The 25,240-nt window shown below is 40.2% G+C and overlaps 1 protein-coding gene across 7 annotated transcripts in view; it reads left to right on the top strand.

The window, feature by feature from the left end:
• The window catches only part of LOC134342756 (receptor-type tyrosine-protein phosphatase T-like), a 1,640,095-nt gene that overhangs the window by 488,794 nt on the left and 1,126,061 nt on the right, over positions 1–25,240 (top strand). For all 7 annotated transcript variants that reach the window (XM_063041291.1, XM_063041286.1, XM_063041287.1 and 4 more), the window contains exon 2: positions 2,537–2,662. In XM_063041291.1, the coding sequence (XP_062897361.1) occupies positions 2,537–2,662 (126 nt within the window). The remainder of the gene's footprint in view (positions 1–2,536; positions 2,663–25,240) is intronic.

Here is a 25,240-nt window from a genome sequence, read left to right on the forward strand (position 1 = left end):
AGCATCCCTGTACATGTTGATCGAAACTTCTTAACAACAATGCATGAAGTTTGTGATTAGCAATCATGCTTACAACTGCTGATGGAATGCTTTTTGGATGATTTAATAGATTAGTATTTGATTAGTACTGTTGACGTATATGAGCTGAAGGCTTAGCAATTTAATCACAGTAGTGTCCACTATTACTTTTTGCTCATTTTCCAAGTCTGCTTGTAAATGTGTCTATAATTAACTAAATCGTTCATATGTTTGAAAATCATTCATTAATAGGTTTTATAAATTATGAGTCAATCAAATCCCCATACTCTTCACAGATATTTCAACAATAGAAGTCCTATGGTTCACTACCATTTTGAAAAAATGCATTTCGACTTGACTGCATTGTTCGTATTTTGAAGTTAATTTTCACTACTCTGGATCGTTTACTCTAGGTTTTCCATTAGTCTTAGTTTTCATTAATTATCTGACCCAGAAAACATTTGCATATTGCCTTAGAAAAAGAAGTGATTTCAGTTGTGATCTTCACTAATCTAGTTACCACTTCAATTGAAGATTATAGATTTGTTATACATTGCATTGGCTTTGAATGAAAACAGTACAAGTACTCATTGGGGGATCTCAAAGTGAGACTTACACACTCTGGAAACAGAAACAACATTAAGAATATTAGAACTTGATGTTGAGAATAGTATGGGTAAAAACAGTTCCAGCAACCTGAGGTCAATCCTGGCCTCAGGTATTTTCTAAATAGAGTTTGCATGTACTTCCTGTGACCAGGTGAGACTGACCAGGTGCCTTGACTTCCTTCCACTTCTTAAGGATGTGCTGAATGGTAGGCTAATTGTAGTGGTGGATGATAAGCAAATCAGCGGGATTTAATGGGTAAATAAGGAAAAAAGGGCTACACAGAATAAAAGGAGGAATGGCTTTACTCTTGACTTGCTGGACTGAATCCCTTTCCTTCATCTGTTGTAAGGTAATATGAAAAACATTGTTACTAGCTTCTTCCTTAGATTTCTTACACAGTTGAGTAAGAAGTTGTCAGCATAGTCATCAGAAAGAATTTTCTACCTATATACCATGTTAGAGTTTTGTATTAATCTGTCATTAGGTTAATGATTATTAATCTAGAGGTTTGCAGTTTCAATTCCCATCTGGAGATTTGAGCGGATAATCCAGGCTGACCTTTCAAACAATACTTGGAGAATGCTGCACTTCTAAAGATGCAGTCTTTGAAAGAACTTTAATATGAAGTTCTTTTTGTTTTCTCAGAGAGATATAAAATGTCTCTTCGCACTATTTGAAGGAGTTCTCCCCAGTGTTTTGGTTAATATTTATCTCTCAACCAACGTTAATAAAATAAATGTTCTTGTCTTTATTGCTGTTTGTGCAGTCTTGTGTGCACATCTGTGAGTCACATAACCTGATAATACACAGTGACTATACTTTGTAAATGTTTTACAACAAACACATCTTTTCAAGTCCTGAGAATGATAAATTCAAACAATATATTATGTATGTTTAAATAAGACTACATAAATATAAATTGTTGTTTTTTTCTGTTGGCCCTTACCTTGAATATTTAAATTCTATTTACAAAATGTACAGTACAAAAGACCAAAGCATGCATAATCTTTTTTCGAATGCAGTGGATCAATTTCAATGACTCCTGATTTTATGCCCTTGTTACCAACAACATTTAGGCCAGATATTCCTTTAAAATCTGGTAAACAAAGCTCACTGCAGAGTGTGATCTTTGTAATCTGCATTTACTTACTTAGTTACTGCCCGTTATGCCACTAGCACTGAGAGCAGCAATGAAGCTCCTCTAACTCAATCTGGAAAGAACAATCTTTTTGACCAGTCAGGGTTGGTGGCTCTGAGCTGAACCCCCAAACCTGGATAACTGCTGGACCACTCTTAGTCTGGCCTGTGCCCTTTGATCTGTTTGGCATGGTCAACCCTACCAAGAGACACAGCACGTGGCCCTGACTCCAGCCAATATAGCTCTCCAGGTTATTGAGGCACAAGAGCTTCCAAACCCTATGAGAAGGTTGTAGTCCTCTTGAAAAAATCTGCATTTAGTAGCACTTGGAAATATGTGCATTTATTTATTGTATGAAATATTGGAAGAGGGAATATTGAAATCATTTGGGTCACAAAAATACTGATAATTCAACTGGACTGGAAGATTGTCATTTTAATTGCATTCTACAATATAATTTTTCACTACTGAATACTGGAATATTAAAGGTTTTATATGGATTTTTTTTTCATTGGATTTTACACTAATTATTTTGGATTTCCAACTTTCTCCAAGGATAGACGCGGCTCTTGGACTCAAGCCAGTTACCATTTAGTAAAAGGCAAAGAACAACAAAATTTTTAAGGTTTTATTAACCAAGCCCTGAGGTCCGCGTTGTGGTTAGCAAACTTGAAGCTTATTATCTGTTTATGGAAAATAGACTGTTGTGACTGGATGGATAATCATGTTAACAGAGTTACTCATGTTATTTTCTCAATTATATTTCTGTAGGCAGTTGCTCATTTGATGAAAACTACAGCAACTGTGGATACATCTTGGCCCTTGGGACCACTGGATTCACCTGGGAGCAAATTAACACATGGGAAAAACCATCCATAGACCCGGCTGTGCCAACAGGTGAGTGAAACTGTCAACTACCCAAAAAATCAGATTCCTACTACTGTCCTGGTACAGAATCTGTTATTGACTCTTCTATAAGTGAGAAATTGCTATTCTTAGCTACCCTTACAATAAGTATCTTGAAAAGTATGGCACACAGAAATGTACAGTAAAAAAAGATAACAATTGCTACTGTTGACATATACCGAGAAAACTATACAGTACTATCCAGTTCTGTCATGTCTGATGTCTCATTATTCAAGAGAGTACTGTGAGTTCGGAGGGGATATTACATAGTGTTGAGTTTTTCTATTGTGTAATAGGATGTACTGGTACAGAGTGAAGCTTGACTACAGCCTCTGTGAATATGCTTTGTGTTATAGTTACAGTTCAGCAGCTAATAGCAGCCATTGATATGTCTTCAAGTTGATTTTTCTTCTCTTAATGTTGAACTCGCAGCAACAGTAATTTGTCAAAGTCCATAGCAATTTCTGTCTTGTGGTTCTATTTCTTTTGCAGAGGTATTAAGAGAGAATGCGGCACTTCAATATGGAGTTCCTTGAGACTTTTGCAAAAACAAATATTCATCTATTTGTGCTGGTCACCTTCTAATATTACAGCTGGTATTCCATCCAGCTGATAAATGCTCCTAATTTATTTTTTGATGTTTAGCTTTTTTAAAGATTTAATATTTTCCTGGGATCTGGTTGTCAGCGAGAAAACTTGCATTTATTGCCTATCTAAACTGGTCTTGAGAAAGTAGTGAAGAGTTGTTTTCTTGAAGTGCTGCCACCATTGGATGAAGGAGCACTCGTGGTGCTGTTGGGCAGGGAATTGCAAGATTTAGATCCAGCAGTGATGAAAGCCCAACAATTTATTTCCAAGTCAGGATGGTGCTTGACTTGGATGACAATACTGTATGCTCCTGGACTTATTTCCCTCTTGAATAGAGGAGTAAACACGAGAGTCTGTGAATGCAATAGAGACACCTGGATGGTATGCTGCCTCCCAGGTGCCAGGGTCAGCGACGTATCCAGTTGGTTCCATTGCGTTCAAAGGGAAGAGGATGAGCAGCCAGAAGTCTTTGTATATATTGCCATTAACGATGCAGGTAGGAAAAGGCAGGGGGTCCAAAAGAGGGAATTTAGGTAGTGAGGAAGAGAACTGAAAAGCCGGACCTCCAGAGTTGTAATCTCTGGATTGCTGCCTGTTCCATGCACCAGTGAGGGTAAGAATAGGATGAAATGCCAGAACTAGTACAGCAGGCAGGGCTTCAGATTTCTAGATCATTGAGACCTCTTCTGGGGAAGATGTGACCTGTACGTAAGAGATGGGTTACATCTGAACCCAAGAAGAGGTGGGGGGGGGGCACAATATTCTGGTGGACAGGTTTACTCGAACATTTGGGGAGGGTTTAAACTAATTTGGTGGGGGGATGAGAACCAGAGTGATAGGGTTGAAGATGGGGCAGTTGGTATACGAGCAGAAGCAGTGTGTAGTGAGACTTCTGGGAAATACAAGCAGATGATAGGGCAAAATTGCAGTCAGTGGGATGAGTTGCAGTGTAATGTGGACAAATCAAATAGGGTAATGAATACAGGACTGAAGGCGTTATATTTGAATGCACGCTGTATGAAGAATAATGCTGTTGATCTTGTAGTGTAGTTAGAGATTTCCAGGTATGACAGTGAGTCATAGCTGAAAGAAGATTGTAGTTGGGAGCTTAACATCCACAGATACGCATTGTATCAAAAGGACAGGCAAGTAGGCAGAGGGTGTGAGATGGCTCTGTTGTTAAAAAATGAAATCAAATCCTGAGTAAGAGGTGACATAGTATCAGAATAAGTACAATCGTTGTAGGTAGAATTAAGGAACTGCAAGAGTAAAAAGATCTGATGGGAGTTATATGCAGGCCTCCAAATAGTAATCAGGAAATTGGCTGTAATTACAATGTGAGGAAGTAAAGGAATGTCATAAGGGCAATCTTACAATAGTCATGAGGGATTTCAATATGCACGTAATTTGGGTAAATCAGGTTGGTGCTGGAATGCAAGGGAGAGAATTTACGGAATGCCTATGAGATGGCTTTTCTGAGCAGTTTGGGGTTGAGCCTAATATCGGATCAGCTATTCTGTATTGGGTGTTGTGTAATGAACTAGATTTGATTAGGGAGCTTAAGGTAAACGAACCATTAGGAGGCAGTGATCATAATATAACAGAATTCACCCTACCATTTGAGAGTGAGAAGCTAAAGTCAAATATATTAGTGTGACAGTGGAGTAAAGGAAATTACAGAGGCATGAGTGTGGAGCTGGTCAAAGTTGACTGGAAGGGCACTGACTGGGATGACGGAAAAGTAGCTACGGCTGGGGTTTATGGGAGCACTTTGGAAGGCGCAGGATGGATACGTGCCAAAGAAGAAGCATTCCAAAGGCCTGATGATGCAACTGTGGCTGACAAGGGAAGTCAAAAGCCAAGATAAAAGCAAAAGAGAGGGCATATAGTAGGGCAAAAAATAGAGGGAAGTTAGAGAATGTGAAAGCTTTTAAAAACCAACAGAAGGCATCTAAAAAAAGTCAAAAGGAGAGAAAAATTGAAATATGAGAGTAAGCTAGCCAATAGTATAAAAGAAGATGCCAAAAGATTTTTCAGATGTATAAAGAGTAAGAGAGAGGCAGGTATACATATCGGATCACTGAAAAATGATGCTGGATAGGTAATTGTGGGGGACAAGAAAATGGCGTCAAACTGAATTAGTATTTTTCATCACTGTGGAAGCTACTACCAGTGTGCCGGAAGTTCGAGAGTGTCAGGGGGCAGAAGTGTGCACAGATGCTATTGCTAGGGAGAAGCTGCTTGGGAAGCTGAAAGCTCTGAAGGTAGATAAGTCACTTGGACCAGATGGACTACACCCATGAAAGAAGTAGCGGAAGAAATTGTGGAGGTGTTAGTAATGATCCTTCAATAAACAATAGATTCTGGCATGGCTGTGGAGGACTGGACAATTGCAAGTGTCACTCCACTGACAAGCTGCATCATTGTCTGGTATGGGGGAGCTACTGCATGGGACAAAAAAAGCAGCAGAAGGTCATAAATTTAGTCTGCTCCATCTTGGGTACTAGCTTACAAAGTACCCAGGACATCTTCAAGGGGCAGTGTCTCAGAAAGGCAGCGTCCATTATTAAGGACCCACAGCACCCAAGGCATGCCCTTTTCTCACTGTTACCATCAGGTAGGAAGTACAGAAGCCTGAAGGCGCACACTCAGCGATTCAGGAACAGCTTCTGTCTCCTCTGCTATATAATTCCTAAATGGACATTGAACCCATGAACACTACCTCACCTTTTTAATATATATCATTTCTGTTTTTGCACAATTTTTAATCTATTAAATATGCATATATTGTAATTAATTGACATTTATTTATTTTTATTTTTTTTCTTCTATATTATGTATTGCATTGAACTGCTGCTGCTAAGTTAACAAATTTTGTGACACATGCCGATGATAATAAACCTGATTCTGATTCTATTCAAGAAGGGAGGGAGGCAGAAGAAAGGAAATTATAAACCAACTAGTCTGAGCTCAATGGTCGGGAAGCTGTTGCATACGATTTATAAGGATATGGTTTCAGGGTATTTACATGCACATGATAAAATTGGCCAAAGCCAGCATGGTTTCCTTAAGGGAAAGTCTTGCCTGACAACTTAGTTGGAATTCTTTGAGGAAATAACAAGCAGCATAAGCAAAGGAGAATTAGTAACAGTTGTGTACTTGGATTTTCAGAAGGCCTTTTACGAGGTACTTCGCATGAGGCTGCTTAGCAAGATAAGAGCTCATGGTATTACAGAGAAGACACTAACATAGATAGAAAGTTAATGCTTGACAGGAGGCAAAGAGTGAGAATAAAGGGGGTCTCTTATGGTTGGCTGCCGTTGACAGGTGGTGTTCTGCAGTAGGATGTGAATTACATAGGACCATAAGTTTAATCATAAGTCATATCACCAAGATACTTGGAAGAATTTTGATGACAAGAGCTAAAAGTAAGATACAAGCTGAAACAGGCAAAGAACAATGTGGTTTTGTGAAAGACAAAGGTACAAGAAACACAATATTGATGTTAAGGATACTTTCAGAATGAGCTATTCAAGTGCAAAATGATTTGTTTGTTTGTTTTATCGACTACACAAAAGCATTTGATAAAGTGAAGCACAATAAGTTATTTGAAATATTACAGAAAACTCTAGATCTAGATTCGAAAGACCTCCACCTAATCAGAAATCTGTACTGGGAACAAACTGCCGCTGTAAGAATAGATGGAGAAGAGAGTCAGCTTACGAAAATCAAGAGAGGCGTTAGACAAGGGTGTGTTTTCTCCCCTAATTTATTTAATGTGTACAGTGAAACAATATTACAAAAAATAAGAGACATCTTGGGAATCAAAGTTGGTGGTGAAAACATCAATAATTTCAGATATGCAGATGATACTGTTAATTGCAAGTACAGAGGAAGAACTACAAAATTTAATTGACATAATTATTGAAGAAAGTGCAAAAATGGGCCTATCTATCAATTGCAAAAAGACAATGTATTGTGATATCCAAAAAGAAGGAGAATCCTATCTGCAGGCTGTGAATAAACAGGGAAGACATAAAACAAGTACAAAACATTTGCTATTTAGGAAGCTGGGTGACATCAGATGGCAGGTGCAACATGGACAGCAAAAGAAGAATAGGGATGGCAAAAGACACCTTTACGAGAATGAAGAGTATACTGACCAATACTAAACTAGGCATGACAACCTGCCTCAGAGTACTGAAATGTTACGTTTGACCAGTTATGTTATATGGCTCAGAATGTTGGACAATATCTAGTAACGTGAGGAAATGGATTGTAGCAGCAGAAATGTGGTTTTTGAGGAGGATGCAAAGAATATCATGGACGAAACGAATATCAAATGAGGATGTCATGAACAGAGCAAACACAAAAAGAGAAATAATGTATGAGATCATGAAAAGGCAACATAACTTCATTGGACATGTGATTAGGAAAGAGGAGTTAGAATGCATGATAATTATGGGAAAGATTGAAGGAAAGAAAGCAAGAGGAAGACAAAAACAAATGATGATGGAGACAGCAGCCAGAGAACTGGAAATGAATACCAATGAATTGATCCACTTGACCTGAAACAGGAGTGTGTTGGCAATGGCAATCAAAGTTCAAATTGGGTATGGCACCTGATGATGATGATGATGATGATGATGATGTTCTGCAAGGGTCAGTTTTGAGACGGCTTTTTTATGCTATAGGTCAATGATTTGGGTGATGGAATTTATGGCTTTTCGGACAAACTTGAGGATGATATGAAGATAGATGGAGTGGCAGGTAGTGTTGAGGAAGCAGAATGAGACAGATTAGGAAAATGTGCAAAGAAGTGTCAGATGAATTACAGTGTCAGGAAGTGTATGGTCATGCAGTTTTGTTAGAAGGACAAAAGTGTTGACTATTTTCTAAATGGGGAGAAAATTCTAAAATCCAAGGAGCGAAGGGGCTTGGGAGCCTTTGTGTAGGATTCGCTAAAGGTTAACTTGCAGGGTGAATTACTGGCAGTGATGTCAAATGCAATGTTAGCATTTGCTTCAAGAGGACTACAATATAAAAGTAAGGATGTAATGCTGAAGCTTTATAAGGCACTGGTGAGGCCTTGCTTGGAGTACTGTGAGCAGTTTTGGGCCCATTATTAAGAAAGGATGTGCTGACATTAGAGAGGGTTCAGAGAAGGTTCATGAGAATGATCCCATGAATGAACGGGTTATTGTAGGAGTATTTGATGGCTTTGGGACTGTACTCACTGGGATTTTATTGAAATCTATCAAAGACCTAGATAGATTAGATGTAGGACCAGTGGGCACAGCCTCAGAATAGAGGAACATTCATTTAGGATTGAGAAGGAGGAATTTCTTAAGCAAGAGGGTGGTGAATCTGTGGAATTCTTTGCTACTAGCTGCTGTGGAGGTCAGGTCGTTGGGAGTACTCAAGTCAGAGGTTCATAGGTTCTTGATTAGTCAGGACATGAAGTGTTGCAGAGAGAGCAATAGAACAGATTTGAGAGGAAAACGGATTAGCCATGATGAAATGGCGGAGGAGACTTGATGGTCTGGCTGGCTTAATTCTGCTCCTATTGTATGTCTTATGGTCTTTCTTAATGGAAGAGAGGTCATAGTTTGGAATATCTTGTTACAAAAGCCTGGGCAATCAGCTGCAATGCATTTTGTAGATGGTACATTGTGCTCCAGAGTCAAAAGGATTGCCTTATCCACGTTATTATCAATATTCAGTTTGGTGAACTATTGTGTGGGTAATGTCAATAAATATTATGGGTTGTTGGTTAGATTTCCTCTTGTTGAAGTTGGTCATTCCTTTGCAATTTTATGTTACTTGCCAATTAATAGCCCATGTTCAATGTTGTCAAACTCCTGCTGTATGCAGCCATGGGCTGTTTAATTTGTGGAGGAATTGCCAATGGAAATGAACATTGTGCAATCATCAGCAAACATCCTGTTTCTGACCTTATGATGGAAGACAAGTCAGTGACGAAGCTATAAATAATATAATAGCTCCTAAATTCTCTTCGGTATGGTGTTCTAGGTGAAATATAACCTACGTTGATAATAATCTATTACTCACTTGGATGACATTTGGTGAAATGTTAAATGTAAATGAAGTGAGTTTAATTTTTAAGAGAATTATTATTCTGGAAATAAAATCCTAACCAAGGTGATTATGACATCAAGTGCCCTGGCAATAATAGATTCAAAAACACTTAATTAAAAATCTTTGACAGGAAAGCATTTGGCCTCCATAAAGTTAAGCTTTAGTACCAACTTGCATGGCAACAATAATGTTAATTGCAATGATTAATTGATAGTAATCTAATTTAAAGCTATAGTTCACAATATATTTTTGAAGTTGGTAAGAAGGTAGCTTAGTTTACTCCTGTTACTTCCAGATGAATATACAGTGGATTCTGATTAGTAGAGCTACTGATTAATCAGAACAGCTGCTGATCTGGGCTGCCTCTTAAAGAAAAAAAACTAATCAACAAAATAACCGGGGCTCCCTTCATTTATTTGGAACACTATGCCGCTTAATTGGGACAGAAAACTGTTGCCTAACAGTTTCTAACTAGCATCCGTTGTGTGCACTTGTATGGCCATTAGACACTAAACTGTGCTTAGAGCAAACAGTTTTTAAATAGCATCCGTTGCGTGTGTTTATGTTCAAAAAGCAGTGATTTTTGTTATTTAAGCAGTAAGAAAATTCAGAACTGGTCTGCTTCACTGCTTTTTCAAGCATTCAGGCTTGGAGATGCCAGAAACAGCCAGGAGTAAAAATGAAATTATTTCACTACTTCAACAAGTTAGGAAGTAAAAAAAACTTTGAAGGTATTGACAAGCATCTTGAGTGATACAATGAAAATGAAAATTTGAAGGATGCAGTCATGGAAAGAATTGTATGAAGGCAGTCCATTATCTACACTAGGCGTCTGTGCTGATTTTGTTCATTTACAGTCAATCAAAAGAACATGGCAGTCTAAACTGGATTAATTCCTCCATCGATGATTATTAGGAACTAATACAGTTTTCTAATACTCTAGTAATATTGATAGTGTTCTAATATGATGCTTTTTCATTGAAGTACATAATTTGTTACTCATTTAAATGATAGTTCACCTTTTTAACTATTTCCATGAAACTTTGGGTATTTGGGCCAAAATGTACTGGTCCCGATGTGTCTCAATTCACCAGAATCCACCATATTTGTTATGTATTAGCCTCGCTCCACCACTTATCGTGTCGTCTTCCCCTTTCCTTTCCAGTCCTGAATAAGGGTCATGACCCAAAATGTTGTCGGTTTATTCATTTCCATTGATGCTGCCTGACCCGCTGAGTTCCTTCAGCATTTTGTGTTGCTTAGGATTTCCATCGTTCGCAGAATTTCTTGTATTTATGTATTAGTTGTGTTCTTTCATTTTAAGAAAGCTCATAAAGGAAAATTCAGAACACTGACAGGGAATTATTTTGCATGTTTATCACCACCAACTATTAAAAGCAAGGTATCAAAGCCTGAGAACTGTAGAGCTGGTAATGCTTAAAGTTTAAAAATTTACATTTACCACTTGGTGTGGCTCTTTACTGAGGACCTCATCATATATGCTTTCCTGCAATTAATTCCCATGCCATTTTATTGGAGACATTAAATTGACACATTATTAAAATGAATTGATTCCTATTTCTACCAAAATGCCATTGATAAGAATTTCAGAAAAGCATGAATGTGATTTGCATTTGTGTACTTGCAACCAACAATTTAGTGAAGTTAATTGATGTAAGATAGGCCCTACCACAGAAAGTAAAACCTAATGTTATGACTGATGCAATTATAAAAGAATATATGATTTCAGATTATGCAGAATTTAATTACAGATTATTTACATAATTTCACTTTAATCTACAAGGGGTGATTGATAAGTTCGTGGCCTATGGTAGAAGGAGTCAATTTTAGAAAACCTAGCACATTTATTTTTCAACATAGGCCCCTCCAACATTTGCACACTTAGTCCAGCGGTCGTGGAGCATACGGATCCCTTCTTTGTAGAAGTTGGCGTTTTGGACCTTCAGAAATTGGTCCACAGCAGGGGTGATTGATACGTTTGTGGCCTAAGGTAGAAGGAGATGAGTTATACAGCTCTTGTTACATGCACGTGCAGTTCAAACTTTCTGCATAATCACTCAAAGAGTTGATAACTCATCTCCTTCTACCTTAGGCCACGAACTTGTCAATCACCCCTGCTGTGGACCGCTTTCTGGAGGTCCAAGACACTGACTTCTACAAAGAAGGGATCTGTCTGCTCCACGACTGCTGGACTAAGTGTGTAAATGTAGGAGGGGACTATGTTGAAAAATAAATGTGCTAGGTTTTCAAAAATTGACTCCTTCTACCTTGGGCCACAAATTTATCAATCACCCCTCATATATTAGCTTTTGCTTTATTGAATATGCATTCTTATTTTAAATCGTTTGATAAAATATTGGCATCAAAGTTATCTAGAGTATTTACATATTTGAAAAAAAAGAGGGAATTACGTGGAACTGTATGTATCTAAGGACACCAACAGCAGAGCTCATTGAAAATTCTGGTTTCATGCTGGACACAAAATAATACATAAGAGGAATCTGTTCTCCTCCATCTACAGTTCCCACCATGTCTCTGTGACATAGAACATTTTATATTAAATTCAAGTTGTATTTCAAATGAAATTTAATAAGATCAATGTTCCTGGGATCAGTGGGAATTACAGTAACACATGAGTTGTAACAGTAAAAAATCTTGTAACTGTGATCTGTACTGTATGCCTATTACAGTGTTTAATAGCATGGGGTATCCACCGCACTTTTAAAAATAGTAAAAGATGTTCTGCAACCAAACCTTTTATTTAATTTTAATTTACTATCACTTAACAGAATTCATGTTTAAAGCACAGGTTTAAACCTTGAAATTTAACTTTTTTTTTCTCAAAAATTGTATGCAGTTAAACTTGTACAAGGTGAACTAATGAAATCCAAGACAGTTAGCAAGATAAAATATGTAGATTTGTAGGTTCACAGAATGGAAACAGGCCCTTTGTTGCTGACCATGGTGTCCTCCAAGCTAGTATGTATGTACATTAATATTATAACATGTATGTATTATTGTCAAACTGGAGTCCATTGCCTGCTTTTTCTTGGGATTTCTTATTCTTACAAAGTGCAGCATACTTCCAAAAGTAAGGAAGTGGCTTTTGATTATTCTATATGTGGTAATGATTGAGTGTGTTAATCTCAAATAAGTTGGTCTATAGTATATTATCTGAGCCAAGTGTTACAGCAAGCAACTGAGCTTCATCATTTAAGGTTTAAGGTTCGAAGTGAATTTATTATGAATGTACATATATGTCACCATATGCTACTCTGAGATGACACTACTTGATTTTGCTTTGAATATTCTTCTATGGAAGATATCCAAGCTAAAAGATGCAGTGAAAGGGTACAATGAATTACAGGCATCCAACCGATTCACCCTAATTGTCCTGTTGTGGGTTTCATAATAGATATCCTTATAATACTGCAGTTTTAACAATAGTTTGTTGTAGCTCCATTAGGCATTTATTTGTGACTTTTTTTGTGGTACCTTCATGCATATTTAGACTAATCAATCTTGTGCATTCCCTTCGCGCCTATTTCCTGTGTTCCTTTGCCCCTGCCAATGTATCTTCGCAGTGCTCTTTTATATATTTGTTCAAGGGATGTGAGCTATGCGGGCTGACCCAGAGTTTAATTGCTTGTCTCTGGCTGCCCTTGAGAAGGTGATGGTGAGCTGCCTTATTGAACAGCTGGAGGTCACCATGCTGTTAGACAGAAATTTCCAGGGTTTTCATCTGGAGACAGTGAAGAAATATTGACACAGTATATTTCCAAGTCAGGTTGGTGTAAGAGTTGGACAATAACTTCCAGGTGGTGATGTTCCCAAGCTTTTGCTGCCACTATAGTTCTAGCTGGTAGAGATCATGGGTTTGAAACAACACTGGTGAAAGATACTGAAAATGGCCTTGGAGGACACGTGAGCAGCTCTAGATCTGGAAGTCACAGCTTCACACAGCATCATCTCAGCATGGTTGGCAACAGTCTGGACTGACAGCAATACCTACACCAAAACTGGAGATGTCAGGGAGTTGGGCAGAACTTCACCTGTTGAGGGTGGACAGTAGCTTCATGTTCCATGGAGTTGCTGGCGCTGCCTTACCACACACTTCAGTGACATTTATTGCTTGTTCCAAGTCTACCTCAGCGTACTGATGTGATGAAATGATCTGAATGGACAGCTAAGGTTTTAACTGCATTTGTAATAAAAATAGAGGATAGAATAATACTGTACTGCACTGTGCAGGTTCTCTGGCCCATGATTATGTGCATCCTTCATCTATGTGCCTACCTAAGTGTCTTTTAAATGCCCCTAACATATCTGCCTTTACCATCATCCTCAGCAGAGCATTCCACCTACTCGGTAAAATCACTACCTCCAATACTTTCCACCAATCACCATTAAATTATGCCTTCTTGTGTTAGCCACTTTCACGCTGGATAAAAGGTGCTGTATGTCAACTCTATGTATGCCTCTTATAAACTTATACACATCTATTAAGTTGCCTCACATCCACCTTCACTCCAAAAAGAAAAGCCCTAGCTTGCTCATCCTTTCCTTATAAAACATGTTCTCTCATCCAGGAAACAAAATAACTCTCCTTTGCATCCTCTCTAAAGCTTCCATATCTTTCCTATAATGAGGTGATGAGAACCGAACACAATACTCCAAGTGTGGTCTAATCAGAATTTTATAAAGCAATGTTTAAATATAATAAGCCAATTACCAATTAATACTCTGTCAAAAGGAACAGATTACTGAATGCCTGTGAGACCCTGAATTTGAGACGGTGTAGAGGGAATACACAAGTTTGAACCATGGAATGAAGATATTGAAGTATGTTTGGCTCTAAGCACTTTTGAGATTAGAAAAATGAAATGTGATCTTATTGAAACATAAAATTATTATTTAGATGATTGAATGCAGGGAGAATATTTCTCTAATCAGATTATTTAGAACTAAAGGGAATAGTTACAGAATAAAGAGTCACCAATTCAAGACACAGATGAAGAAGAATTTCATATATTTTTCAAATTCTCTACCTCAAAGAGCTGTCTGGACAGGGTCACTGAATATATGTTCAATGGCCAGTTTTTATGTACACCTGTACACCTGCTTTTTAATGCAAATATTTAATCAGTCAATTATTTGACAGCAACTCTATCGTAAAAGCATACAGGCATGGTCAAGAGGTTCTGTTGTTTATATCGAATATCAGAATGAGGAAGAACTGTGATCTAAGTGGGATGATTTTTGCTGGCAGGTGTGGTTACAGAGAATGGTGCAAAAAACTATCTGCTATCTGCTTAAAAAAAAAAGCCACCTTCTGCTTTATTGGCTGTCTGACAATGCATTATATGTGAGTTTATAACTGTGCTTATAGAACTGAATACAACTTCCACGCAGGAAAACCTAGTGGCTAGATTATCCCTTTTGATGCAGAGTTGACCTGTCAGGAAGATCCTTCATTTGTAAGCCACACCATCAACATTCTCCTCTCAATCCTTGATGGTCTTGCTTTCGGTGTTTAATTAGCTAGTCTCTCTCACTTGGTGCCAAACCCAGCTCAGGTACCAGTGCTGAAAAACATAGATTCTGTTCTGTAACACTGCAAGTCTTCTCATTACCATCATGGTTCAACATCAGACATACATATTGCCGCATTCTTGCGTGAATAGTAAATCAGACATGGTAGTGCCTTATGTTCTAACACAATGCTGAGTATCTAGCAGTGTTTACAGGAATGAAGCTTGAAACGGTACCAAATGTGTAAAAAGTGGTAAGGAATATATTTGTAAAGTGTTTGATATAGAAACATAGAAACATAGAAAATAGGTGCAGGAGTAGGCCATTCGGCCCTTCGAGCCTGCACTACCATTTATTATGATCATGGCTGATCATCCAACTCAGAACCCTGCTCCAGCCTTCCCTCCATACCCCCTGATCCCCGTAGCCACAAGGGCCATATCTAACTCCCTCTTAAATATAGCCAATGAACTGGCCTCAACTGTTTCCTGTGGCAGAGAATTCCACAGATTCACCACTCTCTGTGTGAAGAAGTTTTTCCTAATCTCGGTCCTAAAAGGCTTCCCCTTTATCCTCAAACTGTGACCCCTCGTTCTGGACTTCCCCAACATCGGGAACAATCTTCCTGCATCTAGCCTGTCCAATCCCTTTAGGATTTTATACGTTTCAATCAGATCCCCCCTCAATCTTCTAAATTCCAACGAGTACAAGCCCAGTTCATCCAGTCTTTCTTCATATGAAAGTCCTGCCATCCCAGGAATCAATCTGGTGAACCTTCTTTGTACTCCCTCTACGGCAAGGATGTCTTTCCTCAGATTAGGGGACCAAAACTGCACACAATACTCCAGGTGTGGTCTCACCAAGGCCTTGTACAACTGCAGTAGTACCTCCCTGCTCCTGTACTCGAATCCTCTTGCTATAAATGCCAGCATACCATTCGCCTTTTTCACCGCCTGCTGTACCTGCATGCCCACTTTCAATGACTGGTGTATAATGACACCCAGGTCTCGTTGCACCTCCCCTTTTCCTAATCGGCCACCATTCAGATAATAATCTATTTTCCTATTTTTGCCACCAAAGTGGATAACTTCACATTTATCCACATTAAATTGCATCTGCCATGAATTTGCCCACTCACCCAACCTATCCAAGTCACTCTGCATCCTCTTAGCATCCTCCTCACAGCTAACACTGCCACACAGCTTCGTGTCATCCGCAAACTTGGAGATGCTGCATTTAATTCCCTCATCCAAGTCATTAATATACATTGTAAACAACTGGGGTACCAGCACTGAGCCTTGCGGTATCCCACTAGTCACCGCCTGCCATTCTGAAAAGGTCCCATTTATTTCCACTCTTTACTTCCTGTCTGCTAACCAATTCTCTATCCACATCAATACCTTACCCCCAATACTATGTGCTTTAAGTTTGCACACTAATCTCCTGTGTGGGACCTTGTCAAAAGCCTTTTGAAAATCCAAATATACCACATCCACTGGTTCTCCCCTATCCACTCTACTAGTTACATCCTCAAAAAATTCTATGAGATTCGTCAGACATGATTTTCCTTTCACAAATCCATGCTGACTTTGTCCGATGATTTCACCGCTTTCCAAAGGTGCTGTTATCACATCTTTGATAACTGACTCCAGCAGTTTCCCCACCACCGACGTTAGGCTAACCGGTCTATAATTCCCCAGTTTCTCTCTCCCTCCTTTTTTAAAAAGTGGGGTTACATTAGCCACACTCCAATCCTCAGGAACTAGTCCAGAATCTAACGAGTTTTGAAAAATTATCACTAATGCATCCACTATTTCTTGGGCTACTTCCTTAAGCACTCTAGGATGCAGACCATCTGGCCCTGGGGATTTATCTGCCTTCAATCCCTTCAATTTACCTAACACCACTTCCCTATTAACATGTATTTCGCTCAGTTCCTCCATCTCACTGGACCCTCTGTCCCCTACTATTTCTGGAAGATTATTTATGTCCTCCTTAGTGAAGACAGAACCAAAGTAATTATTCAATTGACATACATCAAAGTTGCTGGTGAACGCAGCAGGCCAAGCAGCATCTATAGGAAGAGGTGCAGTCGACGTTTCAGGCCGAGACCCTTCGTCAGGACTAACTGAAGGAAGAGTGAGTAAGGGATTTGAAAGTTGGAGGGGGAGGGGGAGATCCAAAATGATAGGAGAAGACAGGAGGGGGAGGGATAGAGCCGAGAGCTGGACAGGTGATAGGCAAAAGGGGATACGAGAGGATCATGGGACAGGAGGTCCGGGAAGAAAGACAAGGCGGGGGGTGACCCAGAGGGTGGGCAAGAGCTATATTCAGACGGACAGAGGGAGAAAAAGGAGAGTGAGAGAAAGAACGTGTGCATAAAAATGAGTAACAGATGGGGTACGAGGGGGAGGTGGGGCCTTAGCGGAAGTTAGAGAAGTCGATGTTCATGCCATCAGGTTGGAGGCTACCCAGACGGAATATAAGGTGTTGTTCCTCCAACCTGAGTGTGGCTTCATCTTTACAGTAGAGGAGGCCGTGGATAGACATGTCAGAATGGGAATGGGATGTGGAATTAAAATGTGTGGCCACTGGGAGATCCTGCTTTCTCTGGCGGACAGAGCGTAGATGTTCAGCAAAGCGGTCTCCCAGTCTGCGTCGGGTCTCACCAATATATAAAAGGCCACATCGGGAGCACCGGACGCAGTATATCACCCCAGTCGACTCACAGGTGAAGTGATGCCTCACCTGGAAGGACTGTTTGGGGCCCTGAATGGTGGTAAGGGAGGAAGTGTAAGGGCATGTGTAGCACTTGTTCCGCTTACACGGATAAGTGCCAGGAGGGAGATCAGTGGGGAGGGATGGGGGGGACGAATGGACAAGGGAGTTGTGTAGGGAGCGATCCCTGCGGAATGCAGAGGGGGGGGAGGGAAAGATGTGTGTAGGGAGCGATCCCTGCGGAATGCGGGGGGGGGGAGGGAAAGATGTGTGTAGGGAGCGATCTCTGCGGAATGCAGAGAGAGGGGGGGAGGGAAAGATGTGTGTGGTCTGCCATGTCCTTGCTCCCCATAATCAATTCACCCGTTTCTGACTGTAAGGGACCTACATTTGTCTTTACCAGTCTTTTCCTTTTTACATATCTATAAAAGCTTTTACAGTCAGTTTTTATGTTCCCTGCTAGTTTTCTCTCATAATCTCTTTTCCCCTTCCTAATTAAGCCCTTTGTCCTCCTCTGCTGAACTCTGAATTTCTCCCAGTCCTCAGGTGAGCCACTTTTTCTGGCTAATTTGTATGCTTCTTCTTTGGAATTGATACTATCCCTAATTTCTCTTGTCAGCCACGGGTGCACTACCTTCCTTGATTTATTCTTTTGCCAAACTGGGATGAACAACTGTTGTAGTTCATCCATGCAATCTTTAAATGCTTGCCATTGCATATCCACCGTCAATCCTTTAAATGTCATTTGCCAGTCTATCTTAGCTAATCCACATCTCATTCCTTCAAAGTTACCCCTCTTTAAGTTCAGAACCTTTGTTTCTGAATTAACTATGTCACTCTCCATCTTAATGAAGAATTCCACCATATTATGGTCACTCTTACCCAAGGGGCCTCTCACGACAAGATTGCTAATTAACCCTTCTTCATTGCTCAAAACCCAGTCCAGAATAGCCTGCTCTCTAGTTGGTTCCTCGACATGTTGGTTCAAAAAACCGTCCCGCATACATTCCAAGAAATCCTCTTCCTCAGCACCTTTACCAATTTGGTTCACCCAATCTACATGTAGATTGAAGTCACCCATTATAACTGCTGTTCCTTTATTGCACACATTTCTAATTTCCTGTTTAATACCATCTCCGAACTCACTACTACTGTTAGGTGGCCTGTACACAACTCCCACCAGCGTTTTCTGCCCCTTAGTGTTACGCAGCTCTACCCATATCAATTCCACATCTTCCCGGCTTATGTCCTTCCTTTCTATTGCGTTAATCTCCTCTTTAACCAGCAACGCCACCCCACCTCCTTTTCTTTCATGTCTATCCCTCCTGAATATTGAATATCCCTGAACGTTGAGCTCCCATCCTTGGTCACCCTGGAGCCATGTCTCTGTGATCCCAGCTATATCATAATCATTAATAACAATCTGCACTTTCAATTCATCCACCTTATTACGAATGCTCCTTGCATTGACACACAAAGCCTTCAGGCGCTCTTTTACAACTCTCTTAGCCCTTATACAATTATGTTGAAAAGTGGCCCTTTTTAATGCTTGCCCTGGATTTGTCGGCCTGCCACTTTTACTTTTCTCCTTTGTACTTTTTGCTTCTACCCTCACTTTACACCCCTCTGTCTCTCTGCACTCGTTCCCATCCCCCTGTTGTGAACTAACCTCCTCTCGCCTATCCTCTTTAATTTGATTCCCACCCCCAACCATTCTATTTTAAAGTCACCTTAGTAGCCCTTGCTACTGGATATGGTTAATGGATAGCTAGATGGATGACAGGGTTGTGCAGATTGGAGAAACCATCTATCTCAACCATCAGGCTCTTGAACCAAGGGAATTAACTTCACTTGTCCCATCATTGAAATGTTCCCACAAACTATGGACTCACCTTCAAGGACTCTTCATCTCATGTTCTTGATACTTATTACTTCTTTATTTCTTATTCTTTATTTATTTTTGTATTTGTACAGTTGGCTGACTTTAGCACATTGATTGCCCACATTCATGGATTCTATTATGGTTATTATTCTATTATGGATTTGTTGAGTATGCCCTCAAGAAAATGAATCTCAGGGTTGTATATGGTGACATATCTGTACTTTGATAATAAACTTACTTTGAACTTTAAACTTTAATTGGTGAGAATCGACATTGGATAGTTCATTTGTTGAGCTTGACCAAAGAATAATAGAAAAATGGCATTGTTCATGCAGTGAAAAACTAGATTTGGTAGCTTTAATTACATTTATGACCTTCATATAGAAAGACAGGTATGCGTGCACTTGGAAGAGGTGATATCAGGGTTCACTAGATCGATTCTTGGAATGAAATGTCTCGTTCATGCAGTGAGGCAGAGAAGGAAATCAAGGATAAAGAGTAGATGTTAGCCAGTTGTCTCCCTTGAAAGCAAACCTTGAATTGGGGGAGGGGGTTGGAGAGTTTCACGATGAGAGGTAAATCACTTAGGACAGAGATGAGGGGAAATTTCTGCTTCAGAGGAGCTTTGGAATTCTTTACCCCAAAACACAGTGGGGGTGTGGTTCTAAGTTACTGAGTGCTAAGCTAGACTTTTGAACATGAGAAACCAGGGGGATAAGGAATTGGAAGGAAAGTGGGATCAAGGTAAAGGTCAACTGTAATTGTTACAAATGGATGAGCTGGCTGCAAATATATATATATATAGGAGCCACTCTAAATTGTAATTCATGGGTCCCCATTTGGTTGATAACAAATGTAGCTGTCATTCTGTTGCGTTGTTTTGGATATTAGGTTAGATTAGATTAGATTATGAGGACACGCAGTCCTCTTTTATTGTCATTTAGTAATGCATGCATTAAGAAATTATACAATATTACTCCGGTGTGATATCGCAGAAACACAGGACAGACCAAGACTGAAAAAACTAACAAAAAACACATAATTATAACATATAGTTACAACAGTGCAAGCAATACCATAACTTGATGAAGAACAGGTCATGGGCACGGTACAAAAAGTTCAAAGTCTCTCGAAAGTCCTACATCTCACGCAGATGGGAGAAGGAAGAAAACTCTCCCTGCCATGCCGACCCTGACAGTCCGACTCTGAATCGTCTGAAAACTTCGAGCCTCCGACCAGCCCTCTGACATGGAGCACCGAGCACCATCTCTGCCAAGCACTTTGACCGCAGCCCCAGCCACCAGCAGCAGGCAAAGCCGAGGATTTTGGGGCCTTCCCTCCGGAGATTCTCGATCGCACAGTAGCAGCGGCAGCGAACCGGGCATTTCAGAAGTTTCTCCTAATGTTCCTCCATACTTCTCACGGCTGTCTCCATCAAATCAGAATTGTGCACGGTACCCTGTTTAACAAATACGATATCATTTCACCGGAGAGCTGCGCGCGCTGCGTCGCGCCACCATATTCTCCTTCTGATTTTGAGGAATATCAGGAAAACAGTGAGAATGCTTCTTTTGCTGGATAAACTGAATTAATATATTTTCTGTCTATTAGTTGGGAGATGCTGTTTACTGGTTGGTTGCAGTACCTATTGGTCACAGAATATAATTGATTCAGAGAATGCAATTACATTTAGAAGCAACTTGGTTTTGCAGCTCCTAAGATACATATCCCTGAATTCTAAAATAAAAAATGTCTTCAAGAATGGTGCCAGTTACGCTCATCTAGAAAGGATGAATAGATCAAGTCTGTCATTTCTCGAAAAAACTCATCTCAGGGAAAATTTAACAGGGATCTATAGAATTATCCAATGTGTAAGAACATACCAAGAGTCCTTTGATAGACATCGGTGACCTTGAAATCAAATGAGTAGGAAAGATTTTCTTTTAATCTGAATTCTATAAAACTCTCTGCCATGGAAGGAGCTGAAAGTAAACAGTTTTGATCTGTTTAACAAAATCTTGCTGATCAAATAAGGAAGATGTAGAGTACGCTGATAAAAGAGAAAAAAAATTTCAATGCGGATAAAGCCTTCAAAGGACCAGAGACACAAGAGCCTGCAGATACTGGAACCTGGAGCAACAAGCAAGCTGCTGAAGGAGCTCAGCAGGTCAGGCCACATCTGTGGGAGGATAGGATGGATGCAGCGTCTTGACCTGAAATGCTGATAATTCCTTTCCTCCTTCTGACACTGCTCAACCCATTAAGTTTCTCCACCAGATTACTTGTTGCTCCTTCAAAGGATTGATTTGAGTGAATGACCAATTGTAGTGCTGTATATCCCACATTATTCTGTATAAATGGTTATTCGCACAGTGATTACATTCCATTAAAGGGGAATTGTAATAAAAGATATTTTAACATGAAGTGATTTTATCCACTTACCGTCTGGTTGGTAGTTCCAAGTATTAGGTAATCTGTGCTTTGATTTGGAAAGCCTACTTCATTATATGCTTAAGTGCAACTGTGTACAATATTTGGGCAGTTTAGAAATTTGGAAATAATTAAAATAGCAGAACTTGATCTATACTAGGTATTCCTTTAGTGTTTCTACGCTGAAGGTGGTACCAAGTCGAGATATAATCAACAGGTTCATATGAATATTGAAGATCCTTCATTATAATTCAAAGGGGTGGGTGGCAGAAATTCAATCAAAGTTCCTCAGAGAACATATTATGGAGGGGACATTAGGCAGATGGAAGCAGGTAGAGGTGGGCGTGGGAAGGTTTGAACTAAAGGAGAAGCAAACAAGTAATATGGGAAAACAAATTATTTCAAAGTCATGAGGACATGACTATTTTGGTGAGGTGGGGAGTGTAATGCCCTGGTTCATATTTTTACTGTTATGCTGTATGCATTTCATTTAGCTGTTTGGTAAGAGCAGTCTGTTCTGTTTTCAGCTTGATTGGGTTATTGTTGAAGATAAGAGATGAGGAGAAATGTGTGCCATCTAATTAGGATGGTAGAGCTGAAGGGAGGTTTCTCTGGTGAGGGACACTAAGGTTGGGCTTGAGGTTTTTTGTTTGGCGAGAGATGAAGAGAGAAGATGCTGGGGAGAACCGGTCGTAGGATACGACCCAGTGGGAGACCCGTTTGTTCAAGATGGATTGCGAGCGATATTTGGGAAATGGTGTGTGCTTTCATGCTTAATGAAGGCCCTGCGTGTGAGTGACAGAGAAGTTCGAGATGAGCTCCAATTTGTGCACGTTGGACTGTTCAATTAAAATGGGTCCTTTTCTTTTTGTTTTTCTTTACTAACCCTTTAGTTAAGTTAAGACTCATAAGTATAATTCCTTTAATCGTATGCAGTGTACTGTCTGATATTTCATGGCACCAATTTGTGTCAGGGTAGCAAATTACACAACATCCACAACCCGGGATTTGGGGTGGGAGAGCCATCTCAAACTCAGGAGTTTGGCGGGACTGGAGAGTGACTTCCCTAGACTTACATTACCAAGGAAACCAGGGGGTTTCATTAGTTTACATCTTCACCCAATTTTCCTGCATATCTACTCCTCAGTGTCCTGGCAACTGTTTGGGATTGGGGAGTGTCTGTAGTATAATCCCATCAGAGTGATTACACCTTTCCTATATTTGAGTTCTACCTTGGACTTGGTGGATGACCCCCTCCATTATGTCCCCTCTGAGTGCTGCTAATACATTGACAGTGGGGTTGTTGTGGATGACTTCAGTTTTTCCAATAGAGTCCAGGAATTCCTTAGTTTAGATGGGGCAGAATTTATTAGTTGAATCCAGAGTGATTCTTAAATCAATATGTAGATTGTCCAACAAAAAGAGGAGCCATTCTGGGCCTGGTTTTGTGTAATATGCCTGGCTAGGTGACTGATAGAGACAGTGAGATTGAGAAAAAGGGGAGAGAGGTGTCGGAAATGGACCGGAAAATTTGTAGCCAGGGTAGCAGTTGAAGGGAAAATAAATGAATTTGACAAGTTCAGCATTGGTGCCAGAAGCAACACCAATCCAGTCATCGACGTAGCGTAGGAAAAACGCAGGGCAGTCACCAGTGTAGGCTTGGAACATAGACTGGAGTTGTGTAGGAAGCAATCTCCGTGAAAAGCAGAAAGTGGGGGGGCAAGGAAAGATGTGTTTGGTGGTGGGATCCTATTGGAAGTGGCAGAAGTTTCAGAAAATTATGTGCTGGACCCGGAGGCTGACGGGGTGGTAGGTGAGGACAAGAGGAACCCTATCCCTGGTAGGGTGGTGGGAGGATGGGGTAAAAGCAGATATGTGTGACATGGAAGAGATGCGGTTGAGGGCAGAGTTGATGGTAGAGGAAGGGAAGCTCTGTTCTTTGAAAAAGGAGGACACCTCCTTCATTCTAGAATGAAAAGCCTCATCCTGAGAGCAGTTGCGGTAGGAGATGGAGGAATTGAGAAAAGGGGATGGTGTTTTTACAGGTAGTAGGGTGGGATGATGTGTAGTCTAGGTAGCTGTGAGAGTCTGTGGGTTTGTAATGGAGTGGATAAACTGTCTCTGGAGATAGAGACAGGGAGATCGAGAAAGGGAAGGGAGGTGTTGGAAATGGATCAGGTGAATTTGAGGACAGGGTGGAAGTTGGAGGCAAAGCGGATGAAGTCGTCGAGTTCAGCATGGGTGCAGGAAATAGCACCAATGCAGTCATTGATGTAGTGTAGGAAACCTGCTGATTAGTCACCATTGTAGGCTTGAAAACCTCTCTTACATTCTTGCCCCTCCATTGTCTCCTTCTGGTGCTCCTCCCTCCTTTCGTTCTTCCATAGTCTTTCACCATTTTGCTTCCAACTCTTTATTTCATCTCTCCCTAAACCTATCACCTTGTGTTTCTCTGGCTCCTCCCCCACCTTTCAAATCTATTCCTCAGCTTTTCTTCTCCAGTCCTGCCGAAGGGTTTCGACCTCGAAATGTCAACTCTTCTCCTTGATGCTGCCTGGCCAGCTGAGTTCCTTCAGCATTTTATGTGTGCTGCTCGGATTTCCAGCATCTGCACATTTTCTCCTGCTTGTGATTGAGAAACTGCTGCGTTCTGGTTTTCACCAAAACTTGGCTAAAGAACAACATGCCCGACTCAGCATTTCACTTGGTGGATTGACTCTGTTCCACGCAGACAGAAATTCCCTCCTGGAGAAATCCAAAGGAAGTGCAATCTGTGTGTGTCTATATTAAGAAAAGGGTGGTGCACAAACTCATCTGCAGTTATCAGTCACTTTTCTGGGACAATTGAATGTCTTACAATTAAATGTCAGCCACACTACCCAAACAATAAGACTAATCAACACCCCCCACCCTCTAACCCGTCCCTCCACACCCCCAACCACCACTACTTTATCTTAACCGATCGGATTCCTTAAACACAGACACTCTTGGGCCTAGCGTTACTTATGGGTATACAATCAATCTACGTATATAAACTATCTTAAGTATTTATGTTATTATTGTGTTCCTTACCTTATTGTGTTTTTTGAGTTGCATCGGATATGGAGTACCAATTATTTCATTCTTCTTTACACTTGTGTATTGGAAATAACATTAAGCAATCTTGACCAACAACTCAAAGTTTTATATCAAAGTGCATATATGTCACCTTATCCAACCCTGTCCATCATTTCTTCTCTAGCAACAGGCAAGACCTTGGAGGATGGGTCAGGAGGTAACATTGTTTCATTATTCACGAA

The sequence above is a fragment of the Mobula hypostoma genome, chromosome 2 (genome assembly GCF_963921235.1).
Source record: "Mobula hypostoma chromosome 2, sMobHyp1.1, whole genome shotgun sequence".
In the NCBI taxonomy this organism is placed as follows: domain Eukaryota; kingdom Metazoa; phylum Chordata; class Chondrichthyes; order Myliobatiformes; family Myliobatidae; genus Mobula; species Mobula hypostoma.